Here is a 26,575-nt window from a genome sequence, read left to right on the forward strand (position 1 = left end):
TCAAAGTCAATAATAAGAACTTGCTGTGACTAAATCCAGAGAATAGCCACTCGCAACTGGATGATCACTCAAGTTGGACAGTCCCTGTCTCACAAGGCCCAGCAGCCAACAAGGTGCTTAACTCAGGAACAAGTCGCTGCCACAGACGTTGTTGTAGAACATGTAGGATACTAGGACTTGTAGAACACTCGTGTGATACCTGGATCTTTCAGCCAGTTTGGCGATACCCACGAGATTGGATTCACTTAGGTCCCTCAGCCTCACCAGGCTCTTGCTAAGAAGCCAACCCGTGCGTGGCCTTCTTCTGAAGAGTCCTCCCCTAGATATTCCTGTTCCTCTCCACAACCGGAGACCGCACCGGACCACCTCAGAATCCTTCCTTTAGTTTCCTTGCCTGGGGCTAGCCAGCCCCAAGACATAAATTCGGGTGGATCCACACCCCAGGCCATAGTCTTCCTGGGGGCTGGTCAGGAGGACCAGGACCATGAAGTCAGAATATACTTCTGGACCAGAACCCCGAACCACGTGACATCCACATCTTAAGTACCCTCTCCCGGAAAGCACAGCAAGAGTAACACTCCCACTGGGCGGGCTCTGAGAGAGAGTAATCTTAAAGCACCCAACCAGACTGTGGTTCCATGCCTGCCAGAAGAGATAGTGCCCACTATGGAAAGGCTGAACACCCTATAGTCCAGTCAGACTGATGCTGAGGTCCAAATTTGTAACAATTATACCCAAACCAAACTGCAGTTCAGGTGTAACATTAACTTTCAAAACATATAGCATGTGCTCTTCAGGAGCCGGCGCTACACTTGTCCTGACCTTTATCCTGATTCCTGGATCTCCTCCTCATCTCTCCTCCATATCCTCTTACACAGCTTTTCTCCACACCTGCACTGATCCTGGGGGGGTGAAACTTGGCACCAGCACTCAGCAAAATCCATCCCCACCATTAGGAGCTCTGGAGAAAATTGTCTGCTATTTACACTCCGTTCCTCCGCACGTCACCTGATCACATGAGAGCTTACTTTCACACATTCCTGACAGATTTCTGTATGGTAAAGGTCAAAGTTCACTCTTCAGTTTAGGAGAGGAAGGACACACCCAGGAACAATGATTTGGTTTGCATGGGAGCCTCATATAGAGGACCCCTCAAATCTCCCCATCCAAATGTCTCTCCAGTCTATATGTCCTATGACATCACACTGACCTCACAGCTCCTCCTCATAATGGCCCTCAATCTGGCATTTCTTCTGATGCTCTTAGGATGTGGGGGCGGACCCTTGGCATCCTCACTAGCAAAAGTAGGACTGTTGGTCCTGCATTGTATGTAATGATGTCAGAAAGCCTGAAACAACCTTTGAACCTGCATAGTGTGGGGGTCCTGTGTGGGTAAATTATACCTCAGTCTGAAGTGGGGCTTTAATAAAATGGAGACCTGAATGGTGAGGTGAGGAGGATTCTGGGAATATCATTTGATTTTACTATTGGTTTTCAGATCTAGAGTTTTCATCCTGTGAAGTCTGGAGATCATATGACCATCACATTGCCTCCACCTCCCTCCCTGATAGAATAGGGAAATACAAAGAAGATTCTAGAAGTCACCAGAGAGATGATGGAGGAGAGGTGAGGAGGATTCTGGGAATTCTGGGACATTATCCAGTAACAGACAAGGGATGTGTCTGGATGGTGACTGTATCATTGTGTGTACAAAAGGATGAATTGTTCCAGGTGGTGTACTGAAGAAAATGCCCCCTCAAAGTAGAAGCAGGCTCAGTACAAGCAATATTGAAGAAATGGATTCTGGACAGCCAAACTCTGATAAAAGTCTTTATTGTAATGAATAGTCAACGTTCATGTGACAACAGAAGCAGGACAAACCACTGACGCGTTTCAAAAAATAATTGTTGCTTAGTCATAGCCATATCAGAGTGTCCAGAATCCATTTCTTCAATAATGTATTGCTGTGTCTGTCAGGTTCCTATAAGGTGTCAGGATGTCACTGTCTATTTCTCCATGGAGGAGTGGGAGTATTTAGAAGGACACAAGGATCTCTACAAGGACGTCATGATGGACAATCAGCCGCCCCTCACATCACCGGGTAAGAGGAGACTTTATTGTAAAGGAGAGAGCAGTACGGAGGCTCCACCTAGATCCCCCATCATCTGATAAACACATAGAAACAATGTATTCAGTCAGTGTGTGTGTTTCCTACAGATGGATCCAGTAATGGGAACCCACCAGAGAGATGTCCCCGTCCTCTGTATTCCCGGGATTCCACACAGGAAGATCACACCATCCCTCACCATCATCAGGTAGATGAGGAACAATCACTGATAGTATCATTAGGATCTGTACATTATCTGCATTGTTATCATTGATGTAATTTGTATTATATATTCAAAGTGGAAACCTGAGAGATTCTGAAGTTAAAGAAGAGATAAAAGAGGAGGATGATGAGGATGGGGTGATGGAGGAGTTTCTAAAAGAACACAAAGATCTGTACCAGGACACCATGTTGGAGTCATCCAGCTACAGAAACCCACCAGAGAGATGTCCCCGTCCTCTGTATTCCCGGGATTCCAAACAGGAAGGTCACACCATCCCCCACCATCATCGGGTAGATAACTAATAATTATTAGTAGTTATAATTTATACACAGCATGTTTGTTATGATGAATATTGTATATTATCATTCAGGATGGAAATCCTGGGGATTATAATGTTGTTAAAGAAGAGTATAAAGAGGAGGATGAGGAGTATGGAGTGAAGGAGGAGTTTTCAGAAGGACACAAGGATATGATGGAGCAAACTAATACCAGGAACCCACCAGAGAGATGTCCCCGTCCTCTGTATTCCCGGGATTCCACACAGGAAGATCACACCATCCCTCACTGTTACAAGGTTGGTGGGACGGAGCTTATAAAAAATTTTTTTATGTGATGTAACAATATCAAAGCTTATATCTTACAGATGATATTCTCTCTCGTTTTCTTTATTTAGAGTGGAGATCCAATCGATATAGAATTTGAGGTTAAAGCAGAAGAAGAAGAGAGGTATGTGAGGGATGATCAGCAGTCTATGGAGGAGGATGGAACAACAGGGACATTTATAGAGGAAATCAGCACAGGTGAGTCATTAACAATAAATACCTTACTTCACCAACTAGAAATGAAGCATTTCTAGATCTACTGATTACCAACAATACAGACATGATCACGGATGTGGAAATACGGGGCAATTTAGGTAACAGCGATCATAGCTCAATTGGCTTCAGTATAAATCACACAAATAGGAAACATAAGGGGAATACAAAGACACTGAATTTTAAAAGAGCCAACTTCCCTAAACTACAATCCTTGCTAGAAGGCATAAATTGGGATAAAATCTTAGGAACAAAGAACACGGAGGAGAGATGGGTTTGCTTTAAGAGCATATTAAATAAGGGCATTAGCCAATGCATCCCATTGGGTAATACATTTAAAAGAGTGAACAAAAGTCTTGGATGGCTTAAGTGCAATTTAAAAATGCATTTAAAAGCAAAGAAGAAGGCCTACAAAAAGTACAAGGTTGAGGGATCATCATCAGCATTCAGACTTTATAAAGAATGCAACAAGAAATGTAAGGGTGCAATAAGGATGGCTAAGATAGAACATGAAAGATACATAGGGGAGATGAGCAAAAAAAATCCCAAGAAATTCTTTAAGTATATAAACAGTGATAAAGGGAAGACAGACCATATTGGCCCCATAAAGAATGAGGAAGGACATCTGGTAACAAAGGATGGGGAGATGGCAAAGGTATTGCATTTATTCTTCTCAGTAACCAAAACTGCAGTGTTTCTCCTCATGACACATCACAGGAAGCACCTCCATGCATAACAGAGGACAGAATTAAAATTAGACTTGGGAAACTTAACATTAATAAATCACCAGGACCAGATGGCTTGCACCCGAGGGCACTTAGGGAACTCAAGTATTTGCTAGATCATTGTTCCTAATTTTTTATGACATTCTACTGACTGGAATGGTACTAGCTGATTGGAGAAAAGCCAATGTAGCACCAATATTTAAAAAGGGGCCAAAATACATCCCTGGGAATTACAGACCAGTTAGCCTAACATCAATAGTATGTAAACTCTTGGAGGGGATGATAAGGGACTATATACAAGATTTTAGTAATGAGAACGCTATCATTAGCAATAATCAACATGGATTCATGAAGAATTGTTCTTGCCAAACCAATTTATTAACCTTCTATGAGGAGGTGAGTCGGCATTTAGATAAAGGAAGGCCCGAAGACGTGGTGTATCTGGATTTTGCAAAATCATTTCACACAGTTCCCCATAAATGTTTACTGTACAAAATAAGGTCTGTTGGCATGGACTATAGGGTGAGTATATGGAGCGAAAACTGACTACAAGGGCGAGTAAGAGGGTGGTGATAAATGGGGAGTACTCGGAATGGTCAGGAGTGGGTAGTGGGGTCCCCCAGGGATCTGTCCTGGGACCAATCCTTTTTAATTTGTTCATAAACGACCTGGAGGATGGGGAAAAGAGTTCAATCTCTGTATTTGCGGACAATACTAAGCTAAGCAGGGCAATAACTTGCAAGAAGATCTAAACAAATTAATGGGGTAGACAACTACATGGTAAATGAGATTCAATGTAGAAATAATGTAAATATTTTTTTGGGGTGGAAAAAATCTGAATGCAATCTATACACTGGGGGGAGAACCTCTGGGGGAATCTAGGATGGAAAAGGACCTGGGAGTCCTAGTAGATGATAGGCTCAGCAATGGCATGCAATGCCAAGCTGCTGCTAACAAAGAAAACAGAATATTGGCATTAAAAAGGGGATTCATTCCAGAGATAAACTGATAATTCTTCCACTAGGAGAGATCTGGTTTGGCCGCACCTAACGTATGCTGTCCAGTTCTGGGCACCAGTCCTCAGGAAGGAGTACAAAGAAGGGCAACAAAGCTGATAAAGGGTCTGGAGGATATTAGTTATGAGGAAAGGTTGTGAGCACTGAACTTATTCTCTCTGGAGAAGAGACGCTTGAGAGGGGATATAATTTCAGTATACAAATACCGTACTGGTGACCCCACAATAGGGATACATCTTTTTTGCAGAACAGAGTTTAAAAAGACTTGTGGCCACACATTAAAATTAGAAGAAAATAGGTATAACCTTAAACTACGTAGCGGGTTCTTTACTGTAAGAGCGGAAAGGATGTGGAATACCCTACCACAAATGTGGTGGTCTCAGCGAGGGGGGCAACAATAGTTTCAAGAAACTATTAGATAAGCACCTGAATGATGGAGGGGAAGGGGACAACGACGAAGGGGAAGGGGACGACACCCTGGGTCAACAGTGATCTAGAGGAGGTATATGGAATTGAAAGGTACAGTCACAGTATATGTGTGGCCAGAGATTTGAATGCAAAACAATGTCCTGTAACCTCCCCTTCACTGTTGCAAACCATAATTTGATATCCAGAGTGTGCATGCAAGTTGGCAATCTTGGTCCATGGGAGAACATACATGGATCAAAGCATATAGTCCCAAGTTGAAAGAGAATAAATAGATACTTATCAGGTGGTGATGGAAGGACAAATCCTCAGTGCCAGTGCCATTGCCAAGTTCCAATGAGGCCTGTCAAGCCTGAGCAAGTGTTCATATCCTCCAGTCACAGGGGCAAGGTGGACAAGGAAAAAGAGAGCCTAACCGGTTTCGTCAGAGGCAGTGTGGTCCTTTTCTATGTACAAAAGCCCACTGAGCTTTTAAGTAGCAAACCTCACGTGTAGAGATGGACGAACTTCCGACGGGACGTTTCATGAACCGTGAACGCGGCCAAAAGTTCACGAACCGCAAAGTTCGCGGCGGGCCCCATTGACTTCAATGGCAGGTGAACCTTAAAAACCTACAGGTCATATTTTCAGCCACAAAATACTTACTAGCTGTGCACACATAGTCCCACAACATGGACACTGACATAACACACGTATGAAGTGAATCTGGGATCGACAACTACAAGCATTCTTTTTTTATCTGTGAAATATTGACAATTCAGGACTCAGGAGCGCATGAAGGCAATGGAGGAGAGGAAAGGTCAGGGTAGGCTATGAACAGGGTGCAGGAGATGATCACCAGCACCATGATAGAGAGCACTGACACCAGCACTGAGATAGAGAGCACTGACACCAGCACCGTGATAGAGAGCACTGACATCAGCACCATGATATACAGCACTGACACCAGCACCGAGATAGAGAGCACTGACACCAGCACCGTAATAGAGTGCACTGACACCAGCACTGTGATAGAGTGCACTGACACCAGCACCGTGATAGAGTGCACTGACACCAGCACTGTGATAGAGTGCACTGACACCAGCACTGAGATAGAGAGCACTGACACCAGCACCGTGATAGAGAGCACTGACATCAGCACCATGATATACAGCACTGACACCAGCACCGAGATAGAGAGCACTGACACCAGCACCGTAATAGAGTGCACTGACACCAGCACTGTGATAGAGTGCACTGACACCAGCACCATGATAGAGTGCACTGACACCAGCACCGTGATAGAGTGCACTGACACCAGCACCGTGATATAGAGCACTGACACCAGCACCGTGATAGAGTGCACTGACACCAGCACCGTGATAGAGTGCACTGACACCAGCACCGTGATAGAGTGCACTGACACCAGCACCGTGATATAGAGCACTGACACCAGCACCGAGACATAGAGCACTGACACCAGCACCGAGACATAGAGCACTGACACCAGCACCGTGATATAGAGCACTGACACCAGCACCGAGATATAGAGCACTGACACCAGCACCGAGATAGAGAGCACTGACACCAGCACCGCGATATAGAGCACTGACACCAGCACCGAGATAGAGAGCACTAACCCCAGCAGCGTGATATAGAGCACTGACCCCAGCAGCGTGATATAGAGCACTGACACCGGCACCGTGATATAGAGCACTGACACCGGCACCGTGATATAGAGCACTGACACCGTGATATAGAGCACTGACACCGGCACCGTGATATAGAGCACTGACACCAGCATCGTGATATAGAGCACTGACACCAGCACCGAGATAGAGAGCACTGACACCACACCAGCACCGAGATAGAGAGAGCGCACTGACACCAGCACCGAGATAGAGAGCACTGACACCAGCACTGATACCAGCAACTCACTGCTGGGCACCAAAAATATGACACCGCTCAACCTCTTCAAACAGGAGGGTACGGGCATATAGTACGATGTGCTTTTTTTGTACAAGAAAGTCAGCCAAATGTAGAAAAAAGATCTGTGTGCTCGATTAAATAAATTAAATAAATTGTTTATAGAGATATACATGGTTTACTGGTCACATGTATTGAATTCCTCTGAGATCCATGCCTCATTCATTTTCAGAAATGTGAGGTAGTCAACTATGTCGTGAGCTAGGCGAGTGCGCTTATCGGTCACGATCCCCCCTGCTGCGCTGAACGTCCTTTCGGACAGGACACTGGACGAGGGGCAAGCCAACAGTTCCATTGCAAACTGGGCAAGCTCTGGCCAGAGGTCAAGCCTGCCCACCCAGTAGTCCAGGGGTTCATCACTCCTCAGAGCGTCCACATCGACCGTTAACCCGATGTAGTCGGACAACAGTTGGTCTAGGCGTTCCCTGATGCTGGATCCGGATGAGACCTGTCGATGGGTCGGCTGAAATTATGACCTCATATCAGAAGTCACCAACACATCTTAAAACCGGCCTCTTCTTGCAGGCACTGTTGGAATGGTACCCACAACTGTTTCACTGGGAGTGGGAATTCCTCCTCTGCCAGCGCATGCAAAAGCAGAATGCAGCATTTCTCGAAGCAAGGCCTGGAAGTGCTCCATTCTGACAGCCCTCTGTGACGGTGGTAACATTTCCGCCATTTTTGTCTAAGTACGTTGCCACCCAGTACTGGTCCTTGACCCTTATGCTTTTTATGCGGGGGTCCCTGTTAAAACACTGGAGCATGAAGGCCCCCATTTGCACTAAACTGGAAGAGGTATGGTGGTCTGGCTCCTGCTCATCATCCAGGATAATGTCATCCTCCTCGTTCTCCTCTCCCCATCCACGCACAACAACAGGGATCCCAGAAAGGTTTAAAGCATGCTCTTCTTGGTCCTCCTCATCCGCCCCGGCACCATCCTCCTCTGACTCCTCTTCAGACTCCTGTCATTGACTTGTCTCAGATAGAGTAGCCCCCCGGGAATTCATCCAGCATTGCGACTTCCGCATCTTCCTGCTCCTGCTCCTCCATGGCTTGATCAATGACACATCGCAATGCACGCTCCATAAAGAAGGCATAAGGTACCGTGTCACTGATGGCGCCATGGCTGCGACTGACCAGTTTGGTGATCTCATCAAATGGCCACAGAAGTCTGCATGCGTCACGCATGAGCAGCCACTGGCGCGGTAAAAAAAAGACAAGCTCCCCAGAACCTGTTCTGCCGCAGAGTTCGTACAGGTAGACGTTAACTGCACGTTTCTGCTGGAGCAAGCATATAGAAGGTTTAGTTTGAGACCAAGTTTAAGATGTGTGCCATGCATGGCACATGCGTAATTTTGCCCTGTTTCAATGCACTAAGCAGATTGGCACCGTTGTCACACACCACTTTACCAACTGTCAAATTGAGCGGTGTTAGCCACTGATCTGCCTGTGAACGCAAAGCTGAAAGGAGTGCAGGGCCAGTGTGGCTCTTGGCTTCCAGGCACAACAGACACAGCACAGCATGGCAACGTGTCACCTGGCATGCCGAATAAGTTCTGGGGAGCTTGGGCGGTGCAGCGGAAGAGACGCTAGCAGCGGAAAAGGAGGAGTCAGCCGAGGAGGAGAGGGAGGAGGATGGAGTAGGAGGAGGAGAAGAAGAGCCAGGCCTGCATGCAATCCATGGCGGTAAAACCAAATCTACACGGGTGCCACAGGTTACATGCTTGACGGCCGTCAGAAGGTTCACCCAGTGGGCAGTAAAAGTGATATATCTTCCCTGCCCATGTTTGATAGACCAGGTGTCTGTGGTCAGATATATCTTGGTACCGACACTGTGTGCCAGAGATACATTCACTTGCCACTGAACATGGCCATATAGCTCTGGGATGCCCTTCTGTGAGAAATACTTCCTTCCTGGGACCTTCCATTGTGGTGTTCCAATGGCCACAAATTTTCGAAAGGCCTCCGAGTCCACCAGTTTATATGGCAGTAGTTGGTTATCAGTTCTGACAAGCCAGCCGTCAACTGTTGGGCAAGAGGGTTATCCGGCATCATCATTTTTTTACGCTCGAACATTTGGCCCACGGAAGCCTGCCTTTTTGCAGAAAAACGTGAGGATGGCATGATGGAAGGTGGAGTGGAGGACAATTGTGAGGAGAGAGGAGAAGAAGAAGTAAAAGATAAGGCTGGACGGTGAGAGCCTGGAGTGTGGCTTTGTATGTTCCGTTGCTCCCACTGGGCTCGGTGATGGCAGCTCATGTGCCTTCTTAAGGCGGTTGTCCCTAGGTGAATGTTGGGCTTACCGCAACTTATGCATTGCCTGCAAAGATTGCAGATGGCAACACTATTGTCAGCAGCGGACACGTTAAAAAAAGGTTCTTCCTGCTTCTCCTCCCTATCTGCTGGTCCATATCTCCCTCTGAACTCCCCTCCTCTTCCTCTCTTTTGGGCACCCACGTGACATCACTAGACACATCATCATCGACGTCACCTTCCCCACCGCTATAATTAGAGATCTCGGAGTAGGCAGCAACAACAGGGACCAACCTCCTCCTTGGGCTGATCTGGGTACTGTCATCAGACTGCTGAGTGGCGGTAGTTGCTACCTCCTCTTCCTGATCCAATGCCAAGAGTGGCTGCGCATCGGAAATGTCTTTATATGGATCGGAAAATAATTCCTGTGACTCAAGCGGAAGGTATATGGTGGTGGTGTTGGTGGTAGTGTCTTTGGGGGTGCACACAGCAGAGAGTGAAGAAGAGGGTGCAGATTGAGAGGATGAGGAGGGTGCAGAAGAGTAAGGCTGAGCCACTCAACCAATCGCACGCACCTTCTGCAATTTGCCACTTTGGCTCAAGCCTGTTGTTCCTGCCCTACCCCTACCACCCCTGTGGAAGGGCCTGTCATTTTTTAAATTACCCTGTGACAAAAGTCTCTAGAGAAGTGCAGTATGTATGTGGAAGAAGGTATATAACACCCCGCTTCAATCGGTCGTTTTTGGGGGCCACTGGTCTATCACACCAGTTATAATATTTTTTTTTTTTTTATTGCGTTTGTCACTCTTTGTAGTATCGCTACAGAACCGATCAGCAGTCACAATGCTGCACAGTGGAAATGCACTATACTATGCTTTCTATATGTGCAAGTATTTTATACGTGTATTACACACCTATATACTGCACACCAAATAGTACACCTATACCAGTCCTTAAAAGGACCTTTGTGGACCTAGTAGCTAGTGATTTGCAGACTATCCCTCAGTCCCTACACTGATAAAAGACTGCTGCAGAATAGGGCAGCAGTGCATCACAACCCTATATATTGTACACCTATACCAGTCCTTACAAGCACCTTTGTGGACCTAGTAGCTAGTGATTTGCAGACTGTACCTCAGTCCCTACACTGATAAAAGACTGCTGCAGAAACCAGCAGTTAACTGCAGCACAGCCCTGCACCAGCACCCTATATATTGTACACCTATACCACTCCTTACAAGGACCTTTGTGGACCTAGTAGCTAGTGATTTGCAGACTGTCCCTCAGTCCCTACACTGATAAAAGACTGCTGCAGAAACCAGCAGTAATCTGCAGCACAGCCCTGCACCAGTACCCTATATACTGTACACCTATACCAGTCCTTAAAAGGACCTTTGTGGACCTAATGGTAATGGCTAGCTAGTGATTAAACTGACTGTCCCTGCTGTACACAGTGTCCTGTCCCTACACTGACAAAAGACAGGCTGCTGCAATCACCAGCACAGGAGTGCACTGAACACTATATACTGTACTACACCTATACCAGTCCTTAAAAGGACTTTTGTGGACCTAATAGCTAGTGATTTGTGTCACTACAGTCTCTCCCTGCTGCACACAGCGTCCTGTCCCTACACTGACAAAAGACAGGCTGCTGCAATCACCAGCACAGCAGTGCACTGAACCCTATATACTGTACTACACTTATACCAGTCCATAAAAGGACTTTTGTGGACCTGATAGCTAGCGATTTTTGTCACTACAGTCTGTCCCTGCTCCACACAGCAACCTCTCCCTACACTAACAAAAGACAGAATGTAAAATGGCTGCCAGATCAGGTCTATTTATAAGGTAGGGGGTATGTCCAATTGTCCATGTGCTGAAATATCTCAATTGGCTGTCCTGTACCCCATGATGGATGTGTCATCATGGGTCAAAGTTCTTTCATACTGTAAACACATATGTCCGGCGGGCAAACAGTGGCAATAGTCCGCCGATCGGGCAACTCACGAACACGCAAAATTTGCCGCAAACCGACCGCCGTCGATCAGTTCGGCCATCCCTACTCACGTGTCTCCTGGCATGCAGCATCAATGTAAATCACGTCATCACTTCCGGGTGAACCCGGAAGTGTATCAACAGCTGACAGGGCTGTGTCATGTTGCATACCAGGAAATAGACCCTGAGTATAGTGGACAATCTTGGCACAAATATATCTTCTTCAGCCCTGGAAGATTTGGCTGCTGAATGACCAGGCCATTTTTTGCGACACACACTTTAACTGACAATTGCGCGGTCGTGCAATGTTGTACTCAAACAAAATTGATGTCCTTTTTTTCCCACAGAGTTTTATTTTGGTGGTAATTGATCATCTCTGCAGTTTGTTTTTCACGCTATAAACAAAAAAAGAGCAACAATTTTGAAAAAAACACAATATTTTGTATTTTTTGCTATAATAAATATCCCTTTTTAAAAAAAAAAAAAAAAAGCGAGTTTTTTTTCTCAGTTTAAGCCGATATGTATTCTTCTACATATTTTTGGTAATAAAAATCGCAATAAGCGTTTACAAAATACGGGATATATTATTATTTTTATTTTTTTTATTTTTATTATTATTATTTTTTTTACTGGTAATGGTGGGGATCTGCGATTTTTTTTTTTTTTTATCATGACTGCGACATTATGGCAGACACATCGGACAATTTTGACACATTTTTGGGACCATTGGCATTTATACAGCGATCAGTGCTATAAAAATGCATTGATTACTGTAAAAATGTCACTGGCAGTGAAGGGTTTAACAATAGGGGCGATTAAGGGGTTAACTGTGTTTCCTGCTATGTGTTCTAACTGAAGGGGGATGGGATTTGCTAGTGGAAGAGCTAGATCGGTGTTCATACTTTCTATGAACAGACGATCTGTCTCTTCTCCCCTCAGAGAACCGGGATCTCGGTGTTTACACACAGAGATCCCGATTCTCGCCGTGTCACGAGAACCCAGCGGTCATCACGACCACTGGGCACGCTCCTCGGCTCTGGGGGCGAGCAGCGGGCACGTGCCCCTAGTGGCCACAATAAGAAGCCGTGTTACACAATGGCGATTTGTGTAGCCGAGCCATTCTGCCGCAGTAAAACTGCGGCGGCTGGTCGGCAAGCTGTTAAGTCGCAATCTCACTGATCTCCACAAGAGGGAGCATCTGTAATGTATCCCTGGAGTGTCCACATGCAATTCAAGCAAAGTCAGGCAGATGTCAAGGACAGGAACGCATGGCTAAATACCAAAATGTACTATTTGTTTATTGCTAAGAACAATATACCTAAACCAAACATATATGAAGCACAGTGGGCTGAGATAAAAAAAGGGGGGGGGGGGGTATTTTTTTTTCTGATCACACAATGCAGTGCTTGTAAAACTTAGCCTGAGGGAGGGGGCAATCATTGGATAAAAATGAACAGCAAAATGATTGTGGCTGCGGCCCACAACAGACCCGGCACACACAGTGCTCTTAGCCCTTGTACACACGGTCGGACATTCCGACAACAAAATCCGTCGGATTTTGTCCGACGGATTTTGTCCGAAACTTGTGTTGCATACACACGGTCGGACAAAGTTGTCGGAAAATCCGATCGTACGTAACGTGATGACGTTATTTCGTTACGATGGGACTACGTTCAGGCTAGTAGCCAATAGCTTTGGTCTAGGAATTTGATCTGAGCATGCGTGGCACTTTGTCCAATCGGTATTCTCTACACACAATTGGACAAAGTCACACAATTGGACAAAGTCCGATCGGATCATGTTGTCGGAAAGTTTTATAGCCCAGCTCTGTTTCCGATGGAAACAGTCCGATGGAGCCCACACACAGTCGGATTATCCGACAACGCGGTCCGATCACACATTTTCCGTCTGAATGTCCGACCGTGTGTACAAGGGCTAACAGCGCTGCAGTGGGGAGCCGAGTGAAGGATCGGTCCCTGCGCTCCTCCTGCACCTGGCCTGCACTACTGCAAGACATATATACATACTCTCTCAGGTGGAGTGATCTCCACCCAACAAATGATTTTTAGTCCCACCCTCTGACATGACGTCATTCAGAGGCGGGGCAGAGATATTGGTTCCGTGGGGAGCAGGTATGAGGGAACGAGCAATTCAAGCAGCAGGCAGAGGAGGAGAAGGATTGAAAAGTTCTGTTCATTTACAGAGACTCCGTCACAGTCTATATTGTGACCTGGACTGGTTATCACCTTAGGGATTGTGTGGGGGAGGGGGGTTAGTGATAGGGTTGAAGGGGTTAACTACCTAACACTGTTATTAGCTAGTAATATGTAGCACAAATGCTTAATGTACTGCCACCAATCACTGAAATATTGGTGATCAGTGCCTGTATTAATTCTGCCCTCAATGTCGCAGCACAAAGGGGTTAATTACCACTGCCACTGACCACTAATGGGGAGGGATATCTAAATGCCACTGACCACCAATAGGGAGGGATATCTAAATGCCACTGACCACCAATGGGGAGGGATATCTAAATGCCACTGACCACCAATGGGGAGGGATATCTAAATGCCACTGACCACCAATGGGGAGGGATATCTAAATGCCACTGACCACCAATGGGGAGGGATATCTAAATGCCACTGACCACCAATGGGGAGGGATATCTAAATGCCACTGACCACCAATGGGGAGGGATATCTAAATGCCACTGACCACCAATGGGGAGGGATATCTAAATGCCACTGACCACCAATGGGAGGGATATCTAAATGCCATTGACCACCAATTGGGAGGGATATCTAAATCCTGCTGACCACCAATGGGGGGGGGGGGGGGTATCTAAATAGCATTGCCACACTGATCATCATTGCAGAAAGATTGAAGTAGAATTCCAGAATAAACCCAACTAGCCCTAAAAATGTGGTGATAGTAGGGACGCTTGAAATATTCCCTTACCTAAAAAAGTGAAAGATTAATAACATATTAATCATACGTGACTAGGGTGATGAACAACCTCTCACCATACAATAGTGACCAAATAACAATTGCAAAACTAATTAGTTATATAGTCCCAATTAGATAATAAAGAACAACATATATCCAAAGTCCATGCAGTGATTAAACTTCGTCTATATTCATTTGCCAGAATATAATGAGATATTCTGAAAATTAGTGAAACATCCCTTCACCAAGATTTGGACACGGACAACACCCAACCGTGAAGATACAGTTGTCTTCTTACCAGATTGTGTTGGCTACTTTAATTAAAAAGATAGTCAGCCGAGTTTGTGCAGGTATAAACCTGCTCACATGGAATATGATGGGTCTCTATGGAAAAACATCTTCCTCCTCATAGGCTCAGACGGGGCATAAAGAAAGAGCAAATGACATCCATAGCATAACACCATTTAATTAAAACAAAAATTTAAAAAACATAAAGCCAAATGGCTGCTTACATTTCTCAGTGCCCGACCTGGCACTGGGGCTGCTCGCTTATCGGATCGTTTCCTGGTATGTTCGTAGTTTCTCGTTGTGTACGGCGTGCGTTCCACCGAATGCGGCCAACAACCAAGGAGACCGGAACTGTGCGTATACGAATGTGACCAGGTACCGCCTCGGCGTACGTTTCGTTTTCACGTCTTCAGGAAGCGTGAAAAATACCCCTCCCCTTCTAATACCTTGGGTTATTATTGCGGTAAAGAACATCAATGTTGGGGGTTATTATTGGGGAAGCTGACACTGATGTTGAGGGGTTATTGTTACAGAAAATTCCATCTATGATCATTATTGCATGAACTGGCACCAATGCTGGGGGTTGTTATTGCAGAAACTGGCACTGATGCTGGGGGTTGTTGTTTCTTCTACTGACACCAATGCTGGGGGTTATTATTGCTGCTACTAACATCAGTGTTGGGGTTGTTTTTGCATAAACTGACACTGATATTGGGGGTTATTATTATGGAAACTGGCATCTATGCTGGGTGTTGTCATTTCTAGAAATTTACACCAATGTTCATGATTATTGTTGCAGAAACGGACACTGATTCTAAGGGTTATTATTACAGAAACTGCCATTTATGCTAGGGGTTATTACTACCTAAACTGTTACTGACTTCTTTGTTATGTTAAACTGGCACTGATGCTGGGGGTTATTATTGTTGCTACTGACACCAATGCTGGGGGGCTCTTATTGTGTTTGCATAAACTGGTACTGATGCTGTGGGAGATTAACACAGAAACTGCCTTGTATGCTGTGAGTTTTTAATTCAAACTGGTTTTGAAAATACACTGACCATTCATAATAAGCGAGGGGGTGTGGGGGTCATTTTGCCATTTTCTACCTGGGCACCAGATGACCTTGTCCCGGCACTGCTCTATGTTGTACATTACATCATTCTGATACTATATAGTCCTATCTGTTGTATACAATATGTTGTACATTACATACTTCTGACTTCTGCTCTCTCCCATCTACCCACTGCTATATATACACATAATATGTATTCTCTTTTGTTACACCCATTTCCTACCAGCTGGACATTTTATATCCAATGATTTAATTGGAGCACAGACTTTTACATGTTGATAATAATGGGATAACATCCTTAACCACTTGCCTACCGGCACTTATACCCCCAAAATTGTCACACGTGGCATATGGCAATTACACCCAAAAATCCATTCTGCTACTCCTCCTGAGTATGGTGATACCACACGTGTGAGACTTTTTCACAGCCTGGCCACATACAGAGGCCCAACATGCAGGGAGCACCATTAGGCGTTCTATGGACATAAATTACACATCTAATTTCTTGACTATCTATCACACTTTTGAAAGCCCTGGAGCACCAGGACAATGGGCATGCCCACACAGTGACCCCATTTTGCAAATCAAACACCCTGACATATATTCTGTGAGGCATAATGAGTCTTTTTAACGTGTCATTTTTTTCCACAAGTTTTTGGAAAATGTGGAAAGAAATTGAAAACAATTTTTTCTTTCCACAAAGTTGTCCATTTATAAGATATTTCTAACACATAGCATGTACATAGCAAAAATTATACCCCAAAATACATTCTGCTACTTGCTCTGAGTATGGCGATACCACATGTGTGAGACTTATACACAGCCTGGCCACATACAGAGGCCCAACATGCAGGGAGCACCGTCAGCTGTGCTAGGAGCATAAATTGCACATCTAATTTCCTGACTACCTATCATACTTTTGAAGGCCCCTGGAGAACCAGGCCAGTGGAAACACCCAAAAAATTACCCCATTTTTTTTTAAAAACAAACACCCCAATGCATTATCTATGAGGCATAATAATGGCTGCTCCTGACTTTTGCTGGAAGGAGCTGCAGTTGTTTTGTATGGAGTGTGTCCTGCCGCTGTGTTCAGCAGCTCCAGTGGAGGGGGTAGGCTGCAGACATTTTGCTTCCTGGAGAGACGGGAGCTGCGTTCTGATGTGGGTGCACTGATGAGTGCTGCACAGGGTGCACTGATAAGCTGGCACTGATGTGCACTTAACTGTTGAGCACTCACTGATAGGCACTGATGAGCACTAATAGGGCACTCTAGAGGCACTGATGAGCACTGTAGGGCACTGATGAGTAGTCACTAATGAGCACTGCAGGACACCAAAGGCACATAAAATGTAGAAAAATGTACGATCTAGCAACCAATCTCTCTCCTTTCCTCACACTCAGTATCGATCTGAGGAGAGAGCTGAGCCAGGCATGTCCCCAGTTTGTTTACAGAGCGATTACTTGGTAAAGGGCCATTGTGATTAAACCCAGCGATCACTGACTCTTCCAGAAGAGCCAGCATGGGGGGGGGGGGCGTTATGATGGCGTCCCAGAACTAGCCAGCTGCGCTGTAGCCTTCATTTGGCTAGAGCGTGGTCGGCAGCTGGTTAACCCCCTCAGTACCACGCCATAGCCGAAAGACAGCTACAGCGTGGCTCTCTTGTTCTGGAAGGGCATCCACGCACCCCCTGGGGAATGCATCAGCACGCTCTGTGACCGCTGTGTCCTCTGTACACAGCTGATCAAAAATCGAGGTAAAGAGCCAATCGCAGCGGCCCTTTACCATGCAATCAGCTGTGTCCAATCACAGCATATCCCATGTAAACACACTTGCTGGTTATCTGCATTTCCTTTCCTCATGCGCTGTCACTGCATGAGGAAAGGAGAGCCAATAATTGTGAATCCTGACAGGGCACATTCAGGATGCTAATCATCAGTGGCTGGATGACTACACTCCATTAAGACACCTTTACTGAAGTCAGATAAAATCCAAATAGTCACAAACGATCACATAGATCCCAGAGGAACAAGACAAGACAAGGCTTACATGTTTCACACTACAAATGGGTGCTTAATCATGAAGCACCCATTTGTGGTGTAATCATCAGTGCAGCCCCATTATTGCCTATCAGTGCCCACAAATGCTACCTATCAGTGTCTATTACTGCCGTCTCATCAATGCAGTCTCACCAGTGCCCATCAGTGAAGCAAAAAAATTACTTAGTTTTTTGTTTGTTTAGCAAAAAACTAAAAACCCCAGGTGATATTATACCACCAAAAGAAAACTCTATTTGTGTGAAAAAATGATAACGATTCATAAAGGTGCAGTGTTACATGACCAGGCAATTGTCATTCAAAGTGTGACAGTGCTGAAAGCTGAAAATTGGTCTGGGCAGGAAGGGGGTGAAAGTGTCCAATATTGAAGTGGTTTTACTTTGGAACCTTAAACCAAAAGTGATAATGAGGGAGGAGTCAATAACCCAATGATGGGGGTCTTCAGGATCAGTCCAGTCTTCATCTTGGTTGTTCTCCCCCCATCCTCACTCTCTGACCTCTGGTGGGGCTCAGCCCCGCTGTTATTCATGACTAAATCATGGACTAAATAAGGAAGTGCAGGACTTCTTGTGTTGGGAAGATGGCAATGAGTGATAGAGGGGGAGGGGACACTCGTCCTATAATCCCCCCATCACTGTCACTCCTATAAAAGACAGTTCTCGTTGTTTCCTCACTCTCTGACTAAGGTCCATGAATAAAGAAATGATCTGGTAGGAGATCAGAGGACCCATTTACTAGTTACCTTGAGGGGGGAATTGTAAGATCCTCAGAGACAAAGCTGCATGATGTGGGCGGAGTCCTGGTTTAGGGGAACCAATCAGCTGATGTCTAGTAATAATCTTTGTATTTCTATTTTAGTAGATGGACGGGAGATGAGGAAAACCTCAGAGGATTGTCTCACTTTGTCTCCAGACTGCAAAGTAGAAGATGAGGACATCACACAGTATAGTCCAGGAGAAAACCCGACTACCTCAAATGTCCATCCGGCACCACACAGTGTAGATGGACCATCGAATTCCTCTTATCCTGAGGAACCTCAGACTGTGAGGGACGGGGCCATCTTTCAAATACATAAGAGGGTTTCCTGTTCTGAGTGTGGGAAATGTTTTTCAAAGTCCAATCTTTACAAACATCAGAGATCTCACACGGGGGAGAAGCCGCATTCCTGTCCTGAGTGTGGGAAATGTTTTTCACGGAAGTCCCATCTTTATACGCATCAGAGATCTCACACGGGAGAGAAGCCGTATTCCTGTCCTGAGTGCGGGAAATGTTTTTCGCAGAAGCCCCATCTTGACACACATCAGAGATCTCACACGGGTGAGAAGCCACATTCCTGTCCTGAGTGCGGGAAATGTTTTTCACAGAAGTCTTATCTTTACACACATCAGAGATCTCACACGGGGGAGAAGCCGTATTCCTGTCCTGAGTGCGGGAAATGTTTTTCACAGAAGTCCCATCTTAACACACATCAAAGATCTCACTTGAGGGAGAAGCCACTTTTTAGTCCTGAGTGAGGGAATTGTTCCTCACTGAAGTCCTGTCTTCCTGTACATCAGGGACCCCACACAACCCTTGAGGTGTATTAGTGCCTTGAGTGTGGGAAATGTCTTCTATATGAATGTTGCTGGACATCACCGCTCTCATGTGGGGAAGAAGCACACCCTGATATACACCTCAGATATACTCCATGGCTGATCTTCATCATGTAAGAAACAGTTGATAAGGAGATCAGAGATCACCAAAGACATGGATGAAGTGTTGTACAGTGTTGGCCATTGATAGCAGTAGAAAAATAAAAATGGAATCATTACCTTTCATTGGCTGAGTACATTTTATAGTGTAAAATTTCACAAACACTTAGCCCTTGGACATTCCGACAACCAAATCCATCGGATTTTGTCCGAAACTATTGCATACACACGGTCAGACAAAGTTGTCGGAATGTCCGATCGTTCAGAACGTGATGACGTTATTTCGTTACGACGGGACTACGTTCAGGCTAGTAGCCAATAGCTTTGATGTAGGAATTTGAACTGAGCATGCGTGGCACTTTGTCCAATCGAAATTCACTACACATGATTGGAGTATGTCCGATCGGAGCATTTTGTCGGAAAATATTTCCAGCAAGTTGGAAAACTTGGTCCGTCGGATACTCCTATGGAAACAGTCCGATGGAGACCACACACAGTTGGAATATCCGACAAAACGGTCCGATCGGACACATTCCGTCGGAATCTCCGACCGTGTGTACGAGGGCTGAGAGGTCTATTAAAATAAAATAATTAGTTGAATGAATGTGAGCAACGTTCACCCAGCTTTGATGAATATTTAATGTATTTTATTTCATACACTGATTTCCTTGGCCCCATCTAGTGGCCATTAAGCTGTATTGTGATATTTTTACTGATTGAGATATTTTATGAAAAACACAGGCCACAAGATGGAGCCGATAATCATAGGAAATCAAATTGTTGATTGTTAAATTATGGAAATACTTTGTAACAACTGAATGAATTTTCTACGAGTACACCTCTTAGTTTCCTCTGTCAGATGTGGTTTCATACTAATACCTGAGATCATACTCCTACACTTATGAGTACATTACAGTACTGAAGGATATAAGTTAAAGTGTATGTAAGCCCCTCACCTTATAAAACAACCCTTTTAGTTTAACTGATTCCCTCCCACCATATAGTGAAGTAACGGCGGGTGCGCTCTCGTTCTGGGGGGATGTCATACGTCACCCATGGGGGTGTGCAGCTTGTTGATCGGTGGTGTGCTGTGCTCCTGGGACACATTGCATCCCTGATCTCGGTAAAGAGTCTATGATGTAGGCTCTTTATCATGTGATCATCTGTGTCCAATCACAGTGTAAACAGGAAATTCCAGTAAGCGGCATTCCTCAGTGGGAACATCTGCACTGACAATCAGGGCACTGATAATCAGCGCAGCCCCAACAGTGCCCACCAGTGCTGCCTGTCAGTGCCCACCAGTGCTGCCTGTCAGTGTCCATCATTGATGTCTGTCAGTGCCCATCAGTGATACCAGTGCCCACCAGTGCTGCCTGTCAGTGCCCATCAGTGATGCCTGTCAGTGCCAACTATAAGTGCCATCTATTGGTGCAGATCTGTGCAGCCTATCAGCGTCCAAGTGCTGCCTAAAGGATTAATGCTGTTTCTATTCTGTATATTTCTCTGTTATTTCTACTATCTGAATTTGACTTGGTATGTGTTTACTGGCTAGAAATGTTTAGGCAAATAGATTAGTGTGGCTGGTTCCTCGTGAGAACATTCTGACCTGTACTTCTTACGGAAAATATTATGAAACTATACGTCATATGGAGATCAACTCCTTTTCTTGGAATTGGCATCTTTTTTTCTCTGTAACCAAACCCTAATGTATTGAAATCCATCCTTCCTTTTATTTTGTATAAAACCAAGGGATGTTCCCCTTAATAAACAAACATGTTTTGGCCTCGTTGTGTGTGTGTGTGTTTGTGTGTGTGTGTGTGTGTCATTGTGTGTTCTCAGAATTCTGAGTGGGGGTTATCCAGCCGTCCGGTTCAAGTCCCCAACAGGACTGGTGTCAGCATATCGTGGGATGCAAGATCATCTAAGGTGAGTGAATTGTACCTTATTTCTCTGTGACACTCTACGCTCATGGGTAGCTGAAAATGGTTCTGTCTTCCTTCACTATGTCAACGACTTACTGTTGTGCAGTCCCCTGAAGCATCTCAGTTGGATTTATGGAATTATCTGTGTAGGGAGGGTCATGGAGTCTCCCAGTCCATGGTCCACCTCTGTCTCCTACAAGTTGAGTATTTGGGGTTCACACTCACCGCCAGGGGATGCAAAAAAAGCTCTGCAAGGGTTACAGCTGTCGTGGGAATGGTATGCCCACTAACAAAGAAAGACATGCTGTTTCCATTTTTTGACAACATACTCAGACAGAGCACTGTGACAGAAGCCCCGGACCTGGTGGCTTGGGATGATGTGAAAATACATGCTTGTACGAGGTTCAAAACTCCAATGGTTACTGCCCCGTGGTTTGGACTCTCTGTGTATTGTAAATCTTTTCATTTGTACACAAGGGACAACCATGGCAGCTGTCCTAGCCCAAGACCACGGGAGTAAGCTAAAACCTGTAGTCTTTTGCCACGTACACACGATCAAACAATCTGCCGAACAATCCCCCCATTGTGGGCTCCAGCGGACTTTTTTTACCCAAAAGTCCGGCGTACTTAGAAAGTAGTCTAGCACCAAAATTTGTCCGCCGGACTCGCAGTCCGGCGGACAATATGGCTGTGTGTGTGCTAGTCCGCTGTACTTTTGAAATGAACAGATTTTTCCCGCACAACAAAAAGTCCGCTCATTTTGAGCGCGGCTCCAGGTAGCCGGGACTAGCGAAGGAAGTCAATGTCGCCGCCTTCGGTGGGGAGATTGACACGTCGCTGGCCCCGCCACCTGGTATGGACTTAAAGGGGAAGCCCTACGCCGAAAAAAACGGCGTGGGGGTCTCCCCTGGGTCCATATCAGACCCTTATCCGAGCACATTACCCGGCTGGTCAGGAAAGGGGGTGGGGACGAGCGAGCGCCCCCCCCCCTCCTGAGCCATACCAGGACACGTGCTCTCAACATGAGGGGGTGCTTTGGGGAAGGGGGGGCGCACGGCCCCCCACCCCAAAGCACCTTGTCCCCATGTTGATGAGGACAAGGGCCTCTTCCCGATAACCCTGGCCGTTGGTTGTCGGGGTCTGCAGGCGGGGGGCTTATCGGGGGGCGCGTGGCCTCCGTGTGTGTGGGCAAGTTTGTTCATTTCAAAAGTACGGCGGATAGTCCCTAGTCCGCTGGAAAAGTCCTGTGTGTGGGCAGGTCCGCTTGTTCGGACAGTCCGGCGGACTTTACGGCAGTTTGTCTGCCAGACTAAGTCCGTCGGGTAGTCTGATCGTGTGTACGTGGCATTTGTTTTCCAAAGTATTTCCAGTACAAGGCATGCCGGGGTGTCTGCGTGCCCTAGCGGCATGTGCAATGGTTATTGAGATGTCAACAACAATAACTCTGTGACATTCTGCACATTTATATACCTCACACCAGTTATTACTTTTACTTAAGAATCTGAACACTCAGCAAATGTCCACTCAGAGGCTCACTGGAGATGAGGTAATTCTCCTTTCCACTGCAGCTCTGACCATCAGTTTTGCTTCACCCACCTCAGGACCGCTCCTATTCTGAATGCCATGTTTGGTTTGAAGCAGGGGTCAAGTCCTGGGAAAAAATGTGTGAGAACTCACCCAAGAACCCCTTCACCTCAAAAATTAAAAAAAGTGTGTGTGTGTATATATATTTTTTGGGGGTTGTTTTAGCTTAATGTAGAACCTACCAGTGAGCCGAGTGCCACACCAGTTGTGCCATTTAAGGGCTTGTTAGCCCACTTTTATTAAAGGAAGAATAAGTCCACTAACAGAACAGTTGCCCACGCAGGGGTTTCAGCTTTCCACAGCAACAATATAAATGTAAAATACCAAGCCACCTGACTCTCTTCAGCAGCAGCACCACTGCTCAAGTTCCCACACGGACTCCTGTCAGCGACCTCAGGCTCGGGTCTCTGGCTTTCACAGTGCAGCCTGCACTCTTTGGGTTCTCCCTTTCAAGCCTGGACTCCTCGGGAGGGTGGAGCCCAGAACCATGGTCAGGTGTCTACAAATAGCCCAGCACACACTTGACCAGTCAGTATGCTGGTGGATCTCAAAACCTAGACCCAGGACTGGGGATTATATCCCACCCGGAGCGCTACAAAATCCCAGGCTCCTGGTCCCAAAACTGATATTCCTAAACGACAAGGAAATGGAAAAGCCAGTTTCCTCCCAAATGAGCAAATCCCCTGGAGCCCCTCAACCTACCTGGTTGATAACTCTGCATCCTTCCGCTGGTAGGGTACCACACACTATGTATAAGAAGGCCAGTTTGGTGGCCTGAATTTATGGGAGGAGCCCAGAGGTTATGTAAGCAGCCCACTCGCCCATGCTCTTTGTCGTTTCAGTGTGCGATACTACACGTCACTGGGCCAACACTTCCCAGCTCACCTCATGCTCGTAAGTCTGTGCATTCGTTCGGAAGCGAATTGCGGCTTCTCTGTTTGCGGTCTTTCGTCAGTAGACATGTGCGGTTTGTTTCGTACGAATTTACGAAAATTCGTACATTTGGAAGCATCCGAAATTCGAATTTCTATACTTCCGAATTTATTTACGAAATACGAAATTTTGTTGACGAATTTCGGATCCAAATTCCGTTACAACAGAAACGTGGCTGGTGTTTTGTTGACCAATCAGAGGTTTTCTTCTGCTGCTGAGTGGAGGTTGGGAAAATTACCTTTTTTAATATGGGAGTGGGAGACTGGTACTGGTAGTCGATGGGAGATTCAGAATCGGACAAAATAAGAATGTACATTCATATAATTTTATTATTGTCATAATAATTACGATTATTCGTTACAATTAAGTTAAAAACCCAGGAAATCAGCACAGCACAGGGATGGTGGGAGCCCCTCATAATGAGCACAGCACAGGGATGGTGGGAGCCCCTCATAATTAGCGCAGCAGGGGTACAGCCCCAGGAGGAAGTCAGCACAGCACAGGGATGGTGGGAGCCCCTCATAATGAGCACAGCACAGGGATAATCGGAGCCCCCCATAATGAGCGCAGCAGGGGTACATCCCCAGGAGGAAGTCAGCACAGCACAGGGATAGTGGGAGCCCCTCATAATAAGCACAGCAGGGGTACAGCCCCAGGAGGAAGTCATCACAGCACAGGGATGGTGGGAGCCCCTCATAATGAGCACAGCAGGGGTACAGTCCCAGGAGGAAGTTAGCACAGCACAGTGATGGTGGGAGACCCTCATAATGAGCACAGCAGGGGTACAGCCCCAAGAGGAAGTCAGCACATGAGGTTCTATGATGGTTCTATGGGGTGGGGGCAGAGTGAACAGTGAGGGGGCAGGGTTCTATAGGGTGGGGGCAGGGTGAACAGTGAGGGGGCAGGGTTCTATGGGGTGGGGGCAGAGTGAAAAGTGAGGGGGCAGGGTGAACAGTGAGGGGGCAGGGTTCTATGGGGTGGTGGCAGGGTGAACAGTGAGGGGGTAGGGTTCTATGGGGTGGGGGCAGGGTGAACAGTGATACGGTAGGGTTCTATGGGGTCGGGGCAGGGTGAACAGTGAGGGACATGGTTCTATGGGGTGGGGGCAGGGTGAACAGTGAGGGACATGGTTCTATGGGATGGGGGTAGAGTGAACCATGAGGGGGCGGGGTTCTGTGGGGTGGGGGCAGAGTGAACAGTGAGGGGGCAGGGTCCTATGGGGTGGGGGCAGAGTGAACAGTGAGGGGGCAGGGTCCTATGGGGTGGGGGCAGAGTGAACAGTGAGGGGGCAGGGTCCTATGGGGTGGGGGCAGAGTGAACAGTGAGGGGGCAGGGTCCTATGGGGTGGGGCAGAGTGAAAAGTGAGGGGGCAGGGTTCTTTGGGGTGGGGTGGGGGCCAGGTGAACAGTGAGGGGGAAGGGTTCTGAAAGGTAGATGAGTATAGGATAAGGGGTGCAGGGTAGATGGGAGGATCAGGGAGAGGAGAAAGCTCCCACACAGGGTCAGGAGAGGAAGACCACAGATAGCCCGTTACATTCAGAGGGAACGCAGATCAGAGCAGGGAGTTGGGCAGGGAGGGAGGCAGCTTATACTCATGATATGGACAGCAACGGAGCTCAGTCTTTTCCTGTAGCGCATCCGCTTGGCTTGTGGGTGAGTCAACACCATGCGGGGGAACTGACGACCGGAACACATGGGAGGAATCCAGGGACACAGTCAGCCATGCACTCGCACCCCACTCCCATTCACCTCTGATCTACTGCCGCTGCTCCATGTCAGCCACAGAGAGCCAGACAGCAGGCAGAACTGGGGGTGCTCTGCAGGGGCAATGAATGCTGTCCCTCCTTTCCCGACTCCCAGTCAGGACATAGCTGCTAATGGGAACGACATTCCTGCTGAGGAACAATGACAGGAACATTGTCCCTATGCGTTCCCACAGGACTCAAGCCCTGGTTTGAAGGGAGAGGAAGATGAGGTGGTGGACAACGTGACTGTATAGAAGTTATACATTCTGTGACCTCACCAAGGCCTGATTTAATGTCCATGCACATCCCTAATGCACTTGCTGTTTTTATGTATTATGTAAGCTACTCTGTGGTTATGCTCCCTGATATTATTCTGGAAGCTAAGCCATTTAATGTCCCATCTGCACAGGTTGCAGTATTGGTGGTGTTAACAAGACCTTGCCAACTTTTTGATGGACAAGAAGTCAACATTTACACAGATTTCAAATATGCTCATTGAACTGTCCAATTATTTTGGTAGAATCTGGCAGCAGAGAGGCTTTGTAGCAGCAGATGGCAAATCAATTTCCCATTCTGCTCTTATAAATTATCTCTTATGCCACATACACACGACCGGACTTTTCAACGGACTAGGTCCGACAGAACGAATCCACCGGACAATTCGATCATGTGTGGGCTTCATAGGACCTTTGCTGTCTAAAAATCAGACAGACTTTAGATTTAAAACATGTTCCAAATCTTTCTGATGGACTTGAGTCCGGACGAAAAATCAGTTCGTCTGTATGCTAGTCCGACGGATGAAAACCGACGC

At 46.4% G+C, this 26,575-nt stretch overlaps 2 protein-coding genes across 2 annotated transcripts in view; one reads left to right on the forward strand and one right to left on the reverse strand.

Moving 5' to 3' along the window:
- LOC143986879 (uncharacterized) overlaps positions 1-26,575 on the reverse strand; it is a 1,041,669-nt gene that overhangs the window by 897,268 nt on the left and 117,826 nt on the right. The window lies entirely within an intron of this gene.
- LOC143989984 (uncharacterized) overlaps positions 1-26,575 on the forward strand; it is a 114,074-nt gene that overhangs the window by 1,519 nt on the left and 85,980 nt on the right. The window contains exons 2-6 of the mRNA XM_077490227.1: positions 2,218-2,315; positions 2,407-2,620; positions 2,701-2,904; positions 3,004-3,130; positions 18,748-19,402. Of these exons, the coding sequence (XP_077346353.1) occupies positions 2,218-2,315; positions 2,407-2,620; positions 2,701-2,904; positions 3,004-3,130; positions 18,748-19,402 (1,298 nt within the window). The remainder of the gene's footprint in view (positions 1-2,217; positions 2,316-2,406; positions 2,621-2,700; positions 2,905-3,003; positions 3,131-18,747; positions 19,403-26,575) is intronic.

This window comes from Lithobates pipiens, unplaced genomic scaffold, assembly GCF_037356315.1.
Source record: "Lithobates pipiens isolate NorthernLeopardFrog02 unplaced genomic scaffold, aLitPip1_a1.2 Scaffold_18, whole genome shotgun sequence".
Lineage (NCBI taxonomy): Eukaryota > Metazoa > Chordata > Amphibia > Anura > Ranidae > Lithobates > Lithobates pipiens.